Source organism: Canis aureus, chromosome 6 (assembly GCF_053574225.1).
Source record: "Canis aureus isolate CA01 chromosome 6, VMU_Caureus_v.1.0, whole genome shotgun sequence".
NCBI classification, from domain to species: domain Eukaryota; kingdom Metazoa; phylum Chordata; class Mammalia; order Carnivora; family Canidae; genus Canis; species Canis aureus.
The window spans coordinates 45,371,360-45,388,824 of record NC_135616.1 but is presented as its reverse complement, the minus strand read 5'-3'; the positions used below and the strand labels follow the sequence as shown (position 1 = coordinate 45,388,824).

General features: G+C 43.5%; 1 protein-coding gene and 1 long non-coding RNA gene across 6 annotated transcripts in view; one reads left to right on the top strand and one right to left on the bottom strand.

The window, feature by feature from the left end:
• DESI2 (desumoylating isopeptidase 2) overlaps positions 1-17,218 on the top strand; it is a 46,739-nt gene extending 29,521 nt beyond the window's left edge. For 2 of the 5 annotated variants that reach the window (XM_077901399.1, XM_077901400.1), the window contains exons 2-5: positions 1,310-1,382; positions 3,995-4,088; positions 6,038-6,179; positions 13,818-17,218. In XM_077901399.1, the coding sequence (XP_077757525.1) occupies positions 1,310-1,382; positions 3,995-4,088; positions 6,038-6,179; positions 13,818-14,051 (543 nt within the window). In that variant the 3' untranslated portion in view covers positions 14,052-17,218. The remainder of the gene's footprint in view (positions 1-1,309; positions 1,383-3,994; positions 4,089-6,037; positions 6,180-13,817) is intronic. The other 3 variants (XM_077901402.1, XM_077901403.1, XM_077901401.1) reach the window with 2 other exon arrangements.
• On the bottom strand, positions 5,905-9,846 carry LOC144316017 (uncharacterized). The gene is made up of 3 exons (XR_013381763.1): positions 9,261-9,846; positions 8,347-8,587; positions 5,905-6,687 (listed from the first exon to the last, which is right to left on the bottom strand). It is a non-coding gene; the product is annotated as an uncharacterized LOC144316017 (long non-coding RNA).
• Positions 17,219-17,465: the final 247 nt, after the last annotated feature.

The window sequence follows — 17,465 nt, the reverse complement described above, 5'->3', positions numbered from 1 at the left end:
TGATTATCTTTAGACCTACTAGAACTTTTCAATATGTGAAATGTATTTTTATGCGTGAGTTTTGTCAACACATTTTTAATAGTTTATCTTTTATCATTAATAGTAAACACCACTTTTATCATATGCCAGACTCTTACACATGCAAGGATCTGTTCTAGAGAGACTGTCAGTGAGTGCACGGATAACTAGATGAGAAAGTTCCCTGTTCTTTTTCAAATATTTCTTGCTTATTATTGCTTAATTTTTCTTCCAGGTACATTTTAGGACAAAATAAGTCGACTTTATCCATTATGCTTCCTCCAGCAATGTATGCGAACATGCACTTCCTGAGGTCTGGGAAAAACTGGCTAGGGATCTGGAACCAAGGCTAAGACTTGAATAAACTCAGAAAAATTAAAGACAAATTATCTATCCTCTAACCTAGAAGAAACCTAATGGGTTTGTAACACTGTTAAGTGTTGCCTAAGTGTTTGTAATGAGCTGTTGATGCATTTATTACCTTCTTCTAGGTAAAGCCTCTCCAGTCCTCCTTGTACCCCTCCAGAGCCACCCCCAGAATTCACATCATGATGCTGATGCACACCCTCTTTGCCCTTCCAGACATTTCTCCCCATTCCCCTCCCTCCACCCTACCCCCCACATTTTCTATCTGGGGAAATCTCATTTATTCCTAAAAACCCAATTCAGATACTACCTTTTCTGGGAATGTCTACTGCATGCCAGTGTTAAAAAGATTGTGGTAGCCTTTGTGCCTCCTATTATTTGTTCCTGTATTATTGTTATCAAACTTTGAGCTGAATCAGGACATACATGCCATATATATGTCTTTTTCAAATGTTTTTGAAAAAGAATAAAATACCCCAGTCTTCAGGGAGCTCACCAGAGAATGAAATAGAAAGCTTGAGATAGAAAAGATAGAAGAAAAATAGATATGAAAGCATACATTACATGTAGTTGGGGTTTTTTTGGTTTTTTGTTTTTTGTTTTTTTAATTCACAGGAGAGCTTTTATATCCGTTTTTTCCCCTTAACCTGACCTGGTTCAGATTTTATGGCTATGATCTAAGCCTTTACAAATTGAGGCAGTCGTTTTGACCCAGGAAGGCATTCCATGTAGGATGTCATACAAGCATAGGTGCAGAGATAGGACCAAACGGACTGATACCATGGACTTTGGGGGCCGAAGGAGAAATGCTAGGAAATGGAAGGCCTAAATATTCCATGAAGGATTTGGGGGCAGTGGTTTCCTATCATTGGGAATTAAGTTATATAAATGGACAGATACTCTGAATCTCTTCTTTTTTTCCTAGTACTGGATGAATGAATACACCTCATCCATCGGAATTGGCGTTTTTCATTCAGGAATTGAAGTATATGGCAGAGGTACGTGTACACACAGTCTAAACAGACTTTCTGAAGAGTGTTTTCTTTTAAAGGACTTTCATTGCATATCTATAGCTCTTCCTCTGCTTTTTTTCAACTGCTGCCATACATGATTGCACAAAGTAGAAGAGTTGTTTATGGTAGTTGTTTACTGTATTTTGGGAAAATATCCAAAGTTGAACATATTTGAGGAGAAAGTACTAAAGTATATGACTATATATTCATGTAGTTATCTCTTATTCCAAATGCAGGGTCTTAAAAACTATTTGCCTTCTGGGATTGTTTTACCGTGACAGTTTTGTTCTGACAGATATCGGAGTTCCCAAGAAACCTTGCACTTGGAAAACCAGTCATTATGGTCGGAGATGGGTTGGTGCTAGAGTGTCAAACTTGAAATAACAATTTCCTGAGGGAATTTCAGTATTAAATTTGTTTTTGTAGATTCACAAGTGTGTCATTACAAAGTTTAAAAAGATCACTGAGTAAATCGTGCCTTGGATTACATCGAGCTTTTTGCTCAAGAATGATGGCCTTTGTCATGAACTCAACCCTTTTATTCTTGGTGGCCCTTTATTATGATAAATATGACCAGAGCCACTCAAACCAAGCAGCTTTGTTTTCAACAGCTTTTTCCTTTGTTCTAATTTCCACTGTTGGTGCAGGATAATTTCCTTCAGATCAAGTTGTAAGCAGTAATGGTCTGCATAAGGCAGACCACATTGCCAGTTCCATCAGGGTTGTAATAACATATTATTTTGCATCATAAACTCACCCTGTAGCAAAAATGTCTTTTATTTGCCTCAGCCAGGCAGCCTTTGTACAAGACCTCTAAGAACACGTGATTGCAGTCTCTACCCTGGGTTACCCATGAAGGTTACAGACCGACGTTAGCTAATACAAGGAACAGGCTCATTTCCTCAAAAGTGTCAGTATGGCATTTACTCTGTGCCTTTCTTACATTCCACATTAGCTGCTTCTGGCTGCAGTATAGCATAGAAAATGTTAGCTATAAAGATCCTCCACCTAAGCTCCATCTTACTCAAAAGGCTGCATCTACCAAATCATCCCCCAAAAGCAATGAGGCTCCTGCTGAGAAAGTGCTGGGGGTCAGAGTGTTGCTATGGGTGGATTGTAGTCTCTGGGTTTGCTCCCTTGTGTGATCTGGCTTTTGCCAAAGTTTCATGTCTTCGTTTTTAACTGAACTTCTATGATGTGTTACAGTCTTTTAAGTGCCATCAAGTTCTGAAACACATGATCATGCCGCTGTGACATAGAGAAGGACATGTGGCAGTTTCTCCATTTTTCAGACAAAGGAGCCCACGCTCAGATCTGCTGAAAGTCCCACTACTAATAGTTAATAGAACTAGGACTTGAACCCAAGTGTTTTTACATACTAGTCCATTATTCTTTCACCTGGCTAATCATTGCTCCCCAACATGAAATGATGTAGGAATAATTAGAAACATAGTCCGAACTATGGAAGCTTAGCCAAGCTCAGGTCAATATCTTGCTGTAAGTGAATGACACTTCTTGAATAAATGAACAAAAAACTCTGCAATTTTTCATATTGGAATTGAGGAAGTAAAAAATCTAAACATAACCTTTCTATGTCTGACCTGATTATCTACAGTGTTTTATAAATTTGATCATTAAGGTAATTTTTACTGTCTATTTCAAAATTGAATGCCAGATACTTTATTTCTTATCCACATCTTGTGTTTTCTCTGGAAGGTCTGAATCCGAAGTAAATTTGGTAGCTGCCTTGTTCTTTTCCATGCTTTCTTCTAAGACCTTTCACGATGTATTTAATACATTTTAAGTGAAGAGGTTAATTAATTGTTTTTTTTTTTTAGAAGAGGTTAAACATTGGTTTGTAATTTTGAAAATAGGTCTGCTAAGATTTGCCACTTCAATATCTAAGTATCCTTGACCAGGAATTTTAGTTATTTCCTTATCTGAAAGCACTCTCTGCTTCTGTTCTGGATGAGAGTTGATATCTCGTGAGCCTGTAGCACAAGTGGTTCCCTCCTAGCTAAAAGATTTGCTGTGGGGAGAGTGTGTGAGTAGGTGTATGTGTTAACCTGGCAGCTTATTTTTTCTTGAATGGAATGAGGGGAATTGAATTCGGTTTTTCAGGCTTGCTAATGTTTTGCTCCTACTCAAAGATAAACCAAGAGTCTTCAACCCAGGAGCCATGCAAAATCATTGTTATTAGACAGTTTTTCTAGTAAAGTGTAAGTTTCACATTTGATCACTTTAATTTAGAAAATGACAAAACACTGAACTGACCACCCACTTAGCTCGCCACGATAGCTCGGAGAGAGACCACGTTCACCTGTGACTGTCGGTCAACTCTGCTCTCGCCAGCACACACAAAATAAAGGGACAGGTCAGGATCACCTTTGAGTGTCCTTCATTATTAGAGTTTCAGGCCTTTTGTATCAACTGTTGTGTACAAGTAACAGCAGAATGAGTTTTTTTGTGAAAGCATTGATAACCTGGAAATATTTAGATGGTATCATTATTATCCTCATCATTTATTAAAGCTAATTCAGCATTCTGGTTAAGTTTTGTGTGATAAATACTAAAAATCATGAGTTTTCTCTTTTCAGAATTTGCTTATGGTGGCCATCCTTACCCCTTTTCTGGAATATTTGAAATTTCCCCAGGAAATGCTTCTGAACTAGGAGAAACATTTAAATTTAAGTAAGTAGGGAGGATAATTTTTATTACACTGTCTTAGGTACCAAAGTGTGTTTTCAGGCATACAGAATTCATTCTGTAGATGAAAATCTAGGAAGTTAAAATGTTTCTTTAACATTGTTTTAGTTGCTGACACTTTATTTAAAATTGAATCTATCTGAAGTTGTATAAAGATGGGAATCGGCCAGATGAAGTGCCTGAAATAACCTAGTCTGTTGCTTTTATTTAGGACCCACGTAAGTTATTTTGTGTGCTTTGAAAATGTTCTTACCTTGGTATGACTTGGGTTCTGCTTTAGAAGACATTCATATGTAGTGATTGTTTCCCCTCTAACCTCCCACACGGGGGAAGATAGAAGACAATTTTCTTGTGACCTACCCAACACTGTTGGAAATCTCTTCATTTTTCAGGTGACAGCTACCCTTGTGAGCAAAGCATAGCATGCAGGGATGTTGACTTACTATGCTGTACACCTGAAACTAACATTTTGTGTCGTGTCAACTCAAGTAAAAAAAAGTTTAAATATTTAAAAATAAAATACATGAAGAGGGAAAAAAAATGGTCAGTAGGTTTTTTATTTTAGAGAGAAAGAGTGCAAGCAGGGCAGGAAGGGGCAGAGGAAAAGAAAGAGAATCCCAAGCAGGCTCCTCGCTCAGTGTAGGCCCAACGTAGGGCTTGATCTCATGACCCTGAGATCATGAGCTGAGCCGAAATCAAGAGTCAAGAGGCTTAACCAACTGAGCCCCCCAGGAGTCCCATACGGTAGGATTTTTTTTTTTTTATCTTTTCATTTTTCCCAATGAAGGGGACACTGTTTATACATTTGAAGTAACCAAACAGTTGGTTAGCTGAGAAACTGTTATAAAAGTGTGTATATTACATGTTTTGATAAACCAAACCAAAGGTTCTGGAGCCTTATGCGTAGTCAACAGCCCTGAGATTCTGAATGCTTAATAATCAGATTACCATTTCTTAATTAAGGTTTGCATTTGAAGAGGTGTTTAGAATCTTAGTTTCAAGGAGCTTTAAAGAGACTTTTGGGTGTAAGATCATTAACTTGCCAAGTAAAAAGCCATGAAATGAGGTTGGAATTCAGGATAGGGCCACACATTTTTTATCACTACTAAGTTCATGGTTCTCTCAGCCTGTCACTGATTTGCTATAATGCCGTCCTGAGTCTATCCCTTAGGTCTCCCTTTTAACAGGAGTACTAGATGGAAGGGTTTTCTAAATATTTTCACTTTTTTTGGATGCCTAGATATAGATACCTTGTATCTGACTAAAATTCTGCTTTCTACTGGATAATGTCTATTGCATTTCCAGGGCAGTAGTTGCTGGTTGGGTGGAGGGTGTTTGTTTTTTAATTTGGGGGTTGGTTAGTTGGTCGGTTTTATAATGGTGTTTTAAAAAAGAAGAAGAAAAAGGAAAAAAAATGGCTGTTTGGTAGTTCATCTCACAATGGCACAGAGGCAGATAATGTAAAAGACTCTCTCCGAGTGAGACGATGCCAGCTCTGACGGCCAGTGTCATTGAGCAGGAGGATTTGCAGCATGGCTCTGGTTCTCTAATAACCTGCCTGCTTCCATAGTGCTGGTGAAAATAATGTGCTGCTACACATTATTAATACATTAAATACACATTTTTAATACACAACACACCATTTCATAGAGAAAATGACCAGGTTTGCATTGGTGTGATTCAGAAGTAACATATTTGGGAGTTTATTGTAGGAAAGGAGAAACTCAACAGAAAGTTTAAAAGGATCTCATTTACCTTTTAGTCTTATTGCATTAACTCGGCTTTGTTAGGCCGGTCAGTATTCCTGGAAATAAGCAAGTCTTAAAAAAGTGCTCTCTAGAAAGGCGTAAAACTCACACAGTCCTGTTTTGTTTTGTTTTGTTTTCCCTTTCCTCTCTTTTTTTTTTTTTTTTTTTTTTTTTTTGTTCTTCAAGAGAAGCTGTAGTTTTAGGGAGCACGGACTTCCTGGAGGATGACATAGAGAAGATCGTGGAAGAGCTGGGGAAGGAGTACAAGGGCAATGCCTACCACCTGATGCACAAGAACTGCAATCACTTCTCTTCGGCTCTGTCGGAGGTGAATTCCCTTTTCCCCTCAAATCCTTCGGCGCTGGTTGACTCGCTGTACCGCTTCTTGCATTGCTTCTCTGCCCCTGGGCTTTCCTGATCCTTCGTGTTGCATTGAGTGTGGTACTCTGTCCCTCTTTTATATGAATGAGCTCTCCAAGCTCAGTGGCTTCCGAGTCAGCACGGTTTTAAACTGTGACCCCGATCGCGACTTAGCCATGGGTGGAGGTACACAGATCATGGTCTCCCCTTATTTGGATTCATTTTATTACAGCCCAGAACTTGCACGCCAAAGAAATGAATGCTTGAGCCACTTCTGCCCCTTAGCCACAGGATTCTTCTTCATCTAGTTTCGTTACCAGTGGGAGCTTTTGCGCCTGGCTCTGAAAAGTATTAATAAGTTGTTGATTTTGCCGCTCTCGAAATTTGGTTCTGCCAGCTTGAACGCAGGCACCTGTTTGCCTTCCCGGTTCTTGACTCCCATGCAGGAGACCAGAGCTAGATCAGAACTGCAGGACCTGAAAACAGAAAATGGAGGGAAGAAATCACAAGATCACAGAGTAAGGCCTAGAGAATTACCTAGCTCTCGAAGAGCTGCCCCACTTGCCAACTCTTGGCACTGGAGGCGGGGGTGGTTTCAGGTCCCCCAGGAGCTGCTGTCTCGGTGGCCTGTGCACGGTTGCGCAGGTCCCCACCCACCTGGCTCCCACAGCAGGGCTCTCAGACACTATCTCCCACACCAGCATGAAGGAGTCGGAATCCATAGAATGTGGAAATTGGCAGAGACCATAGCTAGCACCCAATCCAGTTGCCCCACTTTACAGACATGGTGAGTGTGTGTGGAGGAGCCGCTGTGCTGCCATCCAGGGTGTGGAGGAGCAGGGTGTGGAGGAGCAGCTGTGCTGCCATCCCTCGTGACAGGGGGAGCTATCTGCAGAATTGGGAATGGTAGATCCAGCCCAGGAGCCTCAGGCACCAGCTCCCCTGCTGTCTCAGCCAGGCCATTGGCCTGGGGGAGGACATGTTGCCCAGGTAATGCCTGAAGTGTGTCCTCTCCTCCAGGAGAGAAGAAAAGAAAAGCCCCCCAAAATCCCAGTTGAATTTGGGGGAGCCAAAAATGGTAAACCTTTGTGTTGCTTTCTCCTCCACATGGGAGGGAACATGATTAAAAAGTTGCCAGGCTTGAGCCAAGGAAGAAGGAGACTGGGGTACAGTACACCACACTAATTCTTAGTCTAGCTGCTGGAGAGGCCTCCCCACCAGCTGGGATCTCCCCAAACAGCTACAGCCTCTGTCATTGCTAAGTTTACTGCAATGAGGAAAGGAAAGGGGAATTTTTTTAATGCCTTTTATTTTATAATTATTGCATCTATGGATATATGACAGGAAGTGGTGTAAAATGTTTTCTGCATATAATTTTGCAGATGAAAAAAAATAATAATTTTGCAGATGATATAGGGACCACTTCACTCGGGGAATGCTACAAAGAGAAAGTGTTTGGACACAGCTTCCTTGCCTTTAATAGCCTGAGTAAATGGAGTTTAAGTCTTTTAATAATGAAAAGAAAACATGTCTCCACAGCTGAGATTTTTACTATGATTTCTGTCTATCATGGCCTCTGGAGAAAGGGAGACAGTATACAAAGAGAGACCATTTCCAGATGGACTTCAAAGTGCTAAAAAGCAATTTTTAGATACTAATGAGCTCTTGTAAAATCAGATGTCTGGCCTGTAGAAGCTGATGATTTTTCTGGCCCAATGGGCCTATTTTTTAGTGGGTCTTAAAAGGGTTAAGGAAAACCTTTCATGCTGCTTAAATTTAGAGAAACATGGCTCCCTGACCATGCAGCATCTTGACTTTACTGCTGCCAAAGAAAAGCCTGGGCTTTTATTTTGAAATCTTGAATTCATACTCCTAATTGCCTGGGCTTGACTCTTAGGCTGAAACCTGACATTCTCTGTTACCCATTTCTGCTAAAATGAAAGCCAGGAAAGGCTTGGGGAGCAAGGCTTCTTGGGGACCATTGCAGGTCAGGACACCTGTCTGTGTCCTGTACACTGTAAAAGCCTGTGGACATGGACTGACCCCTCTGGGTTGGGACCATCTGCATTGAGCTGCTCATTGGCTCTATGTTTCCAATACAGGGACAGATTGAATCCCTAACCAGTGATTCTTACCAAAAGCCACAAGTAGGGAAAGGCACGTCACCAAGACTGTGAGCCCCTGCCCACTCCCGGGATGTCTCCTGGCAACTCCCTTCACGACCATGGATCAGTTGACTGTGGGTCAGTTGTAGCATCCCGTGCAGCAGTGGGTGACGGGCAGACTGCACCCTTCTTCCCATTCTGTGCTCCTTAGCAAGGCTGTGTAGTTTTCAAATGCAGCCGTCTGCCGATTCGGGGTGGTCTCGGCTGTCCACTAGGTAAATGATCAGGGGAGGGGAGGGGGGCGGCTATGTAAACACACTGAAATTTTCTGAAAGTTCAGGATTTGACCCTAATTCCATATACGATGTGCCTAGTTCAGTTCAGTTATATAAAAATATTTTCTGGTAAGAACTCTTTGTCCCTCTTCTGTGCATCCTTTCTAGATCAAAAAAAGGGGCTGGATGAGAGCAGGGGATAATTTTTAAAATGTGAAGTTCGGATCACTAAATGGCACACACAACAAACCAAAACCCCCCAACCCCTGGCACCTGGGGAGAAGGGGGTAGGCCTTAATGTCCTTTGTTTTTCAATATTGCGCCTTCCCTGTGCTAAAGAAGAACATTGCATTCTGTCCTTCTAAGCTGCTGCAGTCACTTTTAATTCAGCCAGGCTGCTGAGCCAGCACCGGGCCCTGTTCCTGCACTGGCCGCGCAGAACACCTGCATGCCTCTTCCACACTCGCGAGGCTGATAACTGGCGTTGCCGACAGAAGAACCTTTTGGATCTGACCGTCTCTGGGTAGATCCTCTGAAACCAAGATGGAGCCAGTTTTTCTGGCTGGATTGAAAACTCTAGGACGGAAGCCCTATCTTCGTCCATTTGGGCTGCTCTAACCCTGTAGCACAGGCTAGGTGCCGGGCAAACAGCAGACCTTTTTTTCTCACCGTTCCAGGGGCGGGAAGTCCAAAGTCAAGGCTCTGGCAGATTCAGTCTCTGGTGAGGTCAGCTTCCTGGGTCGAGGGGTGCATGGGCTCTCAGATCCCGGGATAGGGCACTGATCCTAGTCATGAGTGCTCAGCCCCTGTGACCTCACCACCTTCCAGAGGTCCCGTTTCCACACACCATCATGCGAAGGGTAAGATTTCAGCGCACCAACTTCAAGAGGACAAAATTCTTCAGTCTACAGCAAGCCCCACGGTGCCCACTCCGTGAGGAAGCACACTGGGTGGGGGCCTTTTAACCTGGACTGCCTGACTCTAGTGTGTGCCCTCTGGGATTATAATTCTTGTGTGTGTCATGAAGTTGCCTCAGCCCTGAAAAAAAAAGGAAATCAGGCTGACTTCAGATTACTGGCCAGAGTTGTACTAATCCTAAATGATGCTTCAGGCCAGGTAAAGAAGGTTTGTATCAAAACTCAAGGTTGAAGCCATCCGACTTTCTAAAACCTTTATGGTTAGTGGGATTTGGGATATGTCTTAACTGGCCAAGTCCAGGAACCCTAAAAGGTATATCTGAGGTCAGTACTGCAGTTTGTTCACCCGACTGCATGGGGTCCTTTGATAATATTTGCTGTAGCAACAGGTTGGCCAAGTTTGGGGGTTGAGGGTGCTGTGTGTAAAAAAAAAAAAAAAAAAAAAGCTAAAACATCAGAGGCTGCTGTCCTTATAAAGGCCTGCTTATTGGGGAGGGAGCGGCCTTTCTTAATGCATCTGAGAACTTGACTTTCAGAAGGGCTCCCAACATTCTCAAGCTGGAGGAGTGGCTCACCGTGCCTCACCCTTTTGTTTGAACAGTGTGATTTCTGCTAAACACCTGCTTAGATTCTGGGGAATCTAAAAACTTGACACATGCTAAGGAGTGGGTACCTGCACAACCAGGCCCCCATAAGACTTTGGATGCTGGGTGTCTAGCAAGCTTCCCTAGTGGACATTTCACATGTGTTGTCCTGGCTCCTTTGTGGGGTAATTAAATATATCCTGTGTGATTCCACTGGGAGATGCCCTTTGAATGCTTGGTATGTGATTTCTTCTGTACTTCTCATCCTCTTCCCTGTAGTGGATCATGGCTGTGAATGCAGCTGTGTGCCTGGTCCCTTGGCCCTCTTGGCAGGTCATCATCTAACTGGAGGTGGTGTTGGGGACCACTCATGCATCTCAGTAGCATTCTCCAAAGATGATCAAGAGTTGTTTGGGTTATTTTATCATGAATACCCCCCCCCCCCCAGATTTAAAAGTATTTCATATACCTCACAGGAAAAATCTCAAACAATCGAACTTATACCTAAAGGAACTAGAAAAGAACAAACAAAGCCCAAGGTTAGAAGGAAAGAAGTAATTAAAGATCAGAATAGAAATAAATGAAATCTATAGACTAAAAAGACAATAAACAGATCAATGAAACTAAGAGCTGGTTCTTTGAAAAGATAAGCAAAATTGACAGACCTTTAGCTATACTCAAAAAGGGAAGAGACAGGGCTCAAATAAATAAAAAAATAAAAGAGAAGTTACAACGGATACAACAAATACGAGCATTAGAAGACACTGAACAGATAGGACAACTATGAAGAGATGGACAAATTCTTAGAAATATACAATTTTCTGAGACTGAGTCACAGAGAAATAGAAAAAAACTGATTGGACCTATTATTACTAAGGAGATTGAATCAAAAACCTTCCAGCAAACAAAAGTCCAAGACCAGACAGCTTGACTGGTGAATTCTACCAAATGCTCAAGACTTAATAATATCTAACCTCAAACTTCTCCTAAAAATGAGAGAAAAGGGAACACTTTCAAATTCATTCTACGAGGCATCACCCTGATACCAAAACCAGACAAGGACATCACAAAAAAAGAAGTCACAGGCCAACAACCCTGATGAACAGAAGTGCAGAAATCCTCAACATTTGCAAACCAAATTCAACAGTACATCAAAGAGGATTCTGCACCATAATCAAGTGGAATTTATCCCAGGGATGCAAGGGCAGTTCCACATTTTCAAATCCGTCTGTGTGATAACCACATTAGCAACATGAAAGATAAAAATCCTATGATCATCTCAGTAGATGCGGAAAAGCATTAGACAAAACTTAGCATCCACTTACAATAAAACTCAACAAAGTTGGTGGAGAGGGAACATCCCTCAACCTAATAAAGGCTAAAGGTGACAGGCCCACAGCCCATGTCACACTCAGTGGGGAAAAGATCAGGACAAGACAAGGATGGCCACTCCTACCATTACAGCGCTAGAACAAACCACCGCATGCTTACATCTCCATATCTAGCCATTGTGTCCCTGGGGTAGATTTCTAAAAGGGGAATGACTGGTTGAAGCCTAAATGCAAAATAAACCACTACCCACTGTAAGAGATAGGCTTTATTTTATATCATGACCCAGTATTTATACACACATGTACACATAATGTGTTAAAACAAATTAGCCCTCCTTTCTACAATCTAATTCATTTTAAAAATTGAAGTTATGAGGTGCCTGGGTGGCTCAGTGGGTTAAGCATCTGCCTTCATTTCAGGTCATCGTCTTAGGGTCCTGGGAATCGAGCCCCGTATCAGGCTCCCTGCTCAATGGGGTGCCTGCTTCTCCCTCTCCCTCTGCCCTCCACCACCACCCCCAACCCCACCCCCACTCATTCATGTGTGCTCGCTCTCTCAAATAAATGTTTTTAAAATTCAAGTTACCATGTTGAATGACTCACTGATGGGTCTGGACTTGAAGATTAGAGATGTTGGCTTGATGGAGGACCAGCATGCTTCTGAGGACCGGCAAATGGGGGAGTAGTTACAGGCTGGGGGACTGGTCACCGACTGGACCCTGCCATTGAGAACTCAGCCCATGGGTGTGACTGTATCCCAGCACAACTCCTACATATCAGGAGGCTGTAGTTTATAGTACCGTGTTTTCGGCTGATCAGGTCACACCACCTGGCATTGCATAAGGATGAAATCAGCTTCCCAGGAAGCACATGAATATAAGAAGGAAGGTAGCTTGTTGAGTAAAACCAGGATTTGGGAAGTAGGTTGAAAGAAGTGAATAGTCAACAGTGGCTGTAAAGCTAACCTCGCCACCACTTCTGTAGTTAACCTTCAGGTACGCAGATTACCCCCCACCCCACCCCACAATGTGTCTTGGGTATAAAATATAATGTAATACTTGTTTGCCTGGGTTTCCTAGAGTAGAGAGAGAGGAGTGGTCATTGCTTGGTTTTCCCCCAGATCTAGTTCACAGACACATTTCTCAAATATTTTTTAAGATTTTTTTTTTGTTTTTTTTTGAAAGAGTGTAGTAGCGGAGTGGAAGGGGCAGAGGGAGAAGCAGACTCCCTGCTGAGCAGGGAGCCCAACATGGGCCTTGATTCCAGGACCCTGAGATCATGACCTGAGCCCAAGCAGATGCTTCACCCACTGAGCCTCCCAGGTGCCCCTCTCAAATATTTTTAAGTCATCTCTGTCTCTCTGTGCTGCTCACCAGGTGATCAAATTTGGTAAAAACATGCCATCTTCCCTCAAGTGAGACCACTGACCCTATGGTTAAGACATCGTATTTAAAGGGAATGTAACCTTTGTCCCGGAAGGCTAACCCTTTGGAGAGAGAAGTTACCTTGCTTAATTACCGGTACCAGTTTATTTACATTTTAGCTACTTTTTGGACATAAATACTTTGAAAACTTTTTCCCAAATCATCAACTAAGATAAGATCACCTAATCCTAATCTTTGACCCAACTAGAGGCAAACCGCCGAGGGGACAGTGGCGGCAGGGAGCCCAGTGTTGTGTGTAGGCAGGAAGGAAAGTGAAGACAGGAAAGTTAGCTGCGGAAGCCCGCGGTGTGTCCTATCTGCAGAGCCGGGCAGTGAGGCTCTGGGGTCCTAAGGATCGGGTGGGGGCTGGGGGCTGGGAGCCGCCCGCCTGGCCCACTTCTGCTTCCGTCACTGCAGTGGGTACTGACCTGGTTCTGTGCTTGGCCCCACTGCTGACACCGACTCACACAGCCAGGTCTGCATCTGGGGAGACGGTTCTTTGCCTAGGGAGATGCGGGTCAGGGACAGAAGTAACGGTAAAACGCGGGCCAGCAGAAATGGAGTGATGAAGCCCGGTGGGAGTAGAAAAGAATCTGAAAAGGGAGACTTCACAGACAGGAAAGGACCCAAAACCCACCACTCTGACCTGTTACACTCCTAGCGTGTGTGTGTGCGCGCCGGCAAGGCTTTTCCTCTGGCGTTCAGAGCACGGGTACACACATCTGATCCTGGGGCAGTCCCAGCCAGGATCAGAGACAGAAGGGAGCCCAGCAGAGTGAACTTGATGCTACAGGTGTAGAAAGTAGCCACTTGAACCAGGCTTCGTAGAGAAACAGAGATGGGGGGCCGGCGGAAGGGGCCCAGGGGCCACGTGTCCTGCTCACCGACTTGTCTGCCTGCCCCACTCCCTGGCACCGGCCCAGGCCAACCTTACTCCTCTTCCTAATACAGCACCCTTTGTCCCCCGTAGATTCTCTGTGGGAAAGAGATTCCTCGCTGGATCAATCGGCTTGCCTACTTCAGCTCCTGTATCCCCTTCCTACAGAGTTGTCTCCCCAAGGAGTGGCTCACCCCCGCAGCCCTGCAGTCCAGCGTCAGCCAAGAGCTACAGGACGAGTTGGAGGAGGCTGAGGACGCTGCTGCGTCCGCATCCATGGCCAGCACCACAGCGGGCTCCAGACCCGGGCGCCACACTAAACTATAAACGTCTCCAAAGTCACCTCTTCAGAGCTGTCTCTTGACAGTTGACTATCAACTAGAGAAAAGTAAAAGAGTAAGCGTCCTCTGGATATTTTGTATGCAAAGATGGCTCTCCCCCAAATCCCAGTTTTTCAGCTCAGGATTATATTTGTAATCAAAAGAATCACTTGGCGCAGGAGGGAGAACTTTGTATGAAGCTGCCCTCTGGTTTTTTTTACCCACTTGTAAATTTGGATTTACTTGTTTTATACGAGTTCTGTTAAGTTATGTTTACAGTATTTTGTATCGCTGTTTACAAATCTTGCATGGACTCCTGCCACCGTGAAAGAAGAAAATCTTCACGTCTTCACCAGTGAGGCAGGTCATCTTTGTACACTTCTGACAGTTGCCAGAGCTACGGCATTAACACTAGGCACACGAGAGGTCCTTGAGTGCTTAGAGTCACCATCACCTGCTTAAGAATGGTCTTTTAGGTTGGTGTTTGGTTTTGTTAGCATTGTGGCACCCGGACACAGAGGAGAAGGAGCACACGTGGCCTGAAACCTCGGGGCCTGGGGCTCCCCCAGACCAGAGGGGGGCTTTTAATCCCAAATTCCAGTCCACTGTGGTGGGCTGGTCCATTCCTGTGTCCGTCCAGCTTGGACGCCTCTGAGTCTATAGTTAAGATGGTTTTCGTTAAAGATATTCTGCTAGTCACTGAGGAGTATTTTTGCACATGTGTTGGGGGCTTCATCTTTATTTTAATACATACTGCTACCCTCCCTGCACTGGGCTGTGTTGATGGGGTTGGAAAGATCCTAAGTGGCAGCCCTCTGAGTAGCAGTGTGAGTTGACATTCAACTGCTTTATAACTGTTCAGGCTGCCTTTCATACTAGACCTTGAAAACTGGAGTCTGAAGCAACACTCTCCAGAAAGTTCATTATTGGATATTCCGACATCTTACGTACCATTTCAGACAGAGTGTGTTGGAGTTCATTGGCTTGTTACGGGAGTAGCGCCACCTCATCATAGAAAACCCAGTCGCGTTGACTTTATGTTGAAAGATATTTGTGTGTCTTAAAATTCATCTTTTTCCGTTCTCTCAAATGTGTCTCTTACAGAACCTACCCTGAGAAAGGAATTGTCACCGCAGATAAGTCCTCATTAGCAAGGACTCTCTGCTCAAATCTACTCCCAGTGTGACCCTTGGATGTAAGAGCCAAGTCATTACATGTCAGATTCCATTTTTCTGCCTTAAGAATGAATGTCCTACGTAGAATATTGGGTGCAGCATATAAATTATCCAAGGCAGTGACTTCAGCTTTATAGAGATTGTTAGTTTTAAAGTCACCTACTTTTATTTCAACTTCTAGATTGGATTGTTTGCTATTGCCCTTTATAAAGATACATATCTTTGAGTAAAGTACATTTTTAACTTTTCTGTCAGCTGATTTTGATTCATTTTATCAACTTAAGCCCACCCTATTCCTAGGGAAAACAAACCTTGGGTTAGAAGCCCTGACCTGAGGACAATGAAACCACTTAACCTAATACATGTTTTTGACTGTTCCGTTCCTGGAGAGGAAAGCCTTGACAAGTCTATCCTCAGTTTTTTAGTGGGTGCAGAGCACTCTTTTAGGAGATGGGACAGGAAGAAGAAAGGAATATAGGATCTTTGCAAGAAGTTCACTTGGTTCAGGCATAAAAAGGAGATTTAGAATAAAACACTAAGACTCTGGCAGTGCGTTTGTTCACTCAGAGGAGAGTCCTAAACCCCGGTCGGCTATAAAAACGTCTGATGCCGTTTGGGATATTTTTTAAATAATGTGGTGGATGACAGTTTCTAATCATTCAGAGAAACATGATCTTAGTCTGTGCTGCTGACCCACGAAAAGGAGGGCCTGTCGGTTAGAGTCTTCCTGGGGAATAGCCGAGAAAACCCCATCTGTGCTCATCCGGAACCCAGCACCTCCACACACAAATGATTTCCTTGTTGTTGCATTGTATTTACTTTCATCTGCAGCATTTGGAGTGAAAAATAGTGTGAAGGGTCCTGGTAGAAATAAGTAGTGGCCTGAGGCCATTTATCATACTAACAATCAGCAGATAAAATCCTGGGTGTGAGCTTGCTTGCAACCCAGTTGTACTTGAGGTTGAAAAGAGAGAAATGTCTTTATGTTAGAAAATCTCATTTAAACCAGTTCCTCTCTGTAGTTCAGAGTTGAGGTTGAACTTAACTCACTAGCATTTAACCAGCTTTTCCTTGCCTTTGCAGGGAAAGAATTATGTTCTCAGCCTGATCTCTGTTGAGAAAAATCCAGTCATTAGGACACATGTGATATGATGGAGTCAGAGATTCTCTCTGTATCGTAACTGAGTGAAACACATTTCTCATGGTGGGCTGGATGGTAACAGTGTGGGAGGGTCAGAAGCTACTGGTTTCTGTTGGTTTCCATGCCCTTGGGTGAGTGAATTGGTTGGTTGCTTGGTTTTGTCAACCCTAAGAAGGGGGCATCAGTTTTGGAAAGTGGGAGTCTGGAGTTGTAGGAGGTGGAGTCAAAAGAGCCTCCACTGGATACCTGAACCCCAGCCACCTGTTGCTCTGACCCACAGCAATAGCGCAAAGCTCCCTTCACCAGCATTTGTACAGAGCAGGAATTCTGGTGTTAGCCGATGGACGCCATTGTGTGTACGAGGAGAGTCCACGCTACAGACAGCGGCGGGACTCCGTATCCGTGGCTTCTCTCCATCACAAAACGGGTAGAAACACATTCACTGCTTCAGGGCTCTAATCTGTGTGTCTTCTTTTGGCTCCATTTCTGCAAGACATTCGGTCATTTTGATACATGCTGTGTTTCCTTTGGGTTTTGTTCAGCAAGCTGGCCATGCTGCCATCGCATCTTCTTCCCTGCCGTCTGTTCTTAGGGTGTGGCTCAGTTACTAGACTCGCCTTGTCTACGCAGTCAATACACGTCTTCACTGTTTGAGAGGTGTTACAGCTGTTAAAGAATCTTCATGAACCTGAAGATAATTTCTTGTGAAGTTGAATGCAAATGTACTGTCATTCATAGTGTTTATATAAAAAACAAATACCAGGAATTTCACTTTTGCTACCTTGATATAGCATTGGGCTATCATGTTAACAACATTGAAATACATCAATTTATTAAAAAAAATACTTTTATAGGAAATGTTTTACGTGTGCTTTCTGACCTCCAGACTGTAGCTGTCATGTATTTGTGTTAGAGGGTGGGAGGCGACTCTTAAAACCCAAGGCTCCTGTCTGCTCTGCAGAGATACAGTTGGCCCTCTTGTACGTGCCTGTGCATTTACTCACGCACTTGCTTTTGAACCTGAGTCCATGGGCCAAGTCCTTAGCTGCCAAAGAGCATAACCACACTCCTCACAGGTAGTGGGTGTCAACCCTGGCTTCCAGGC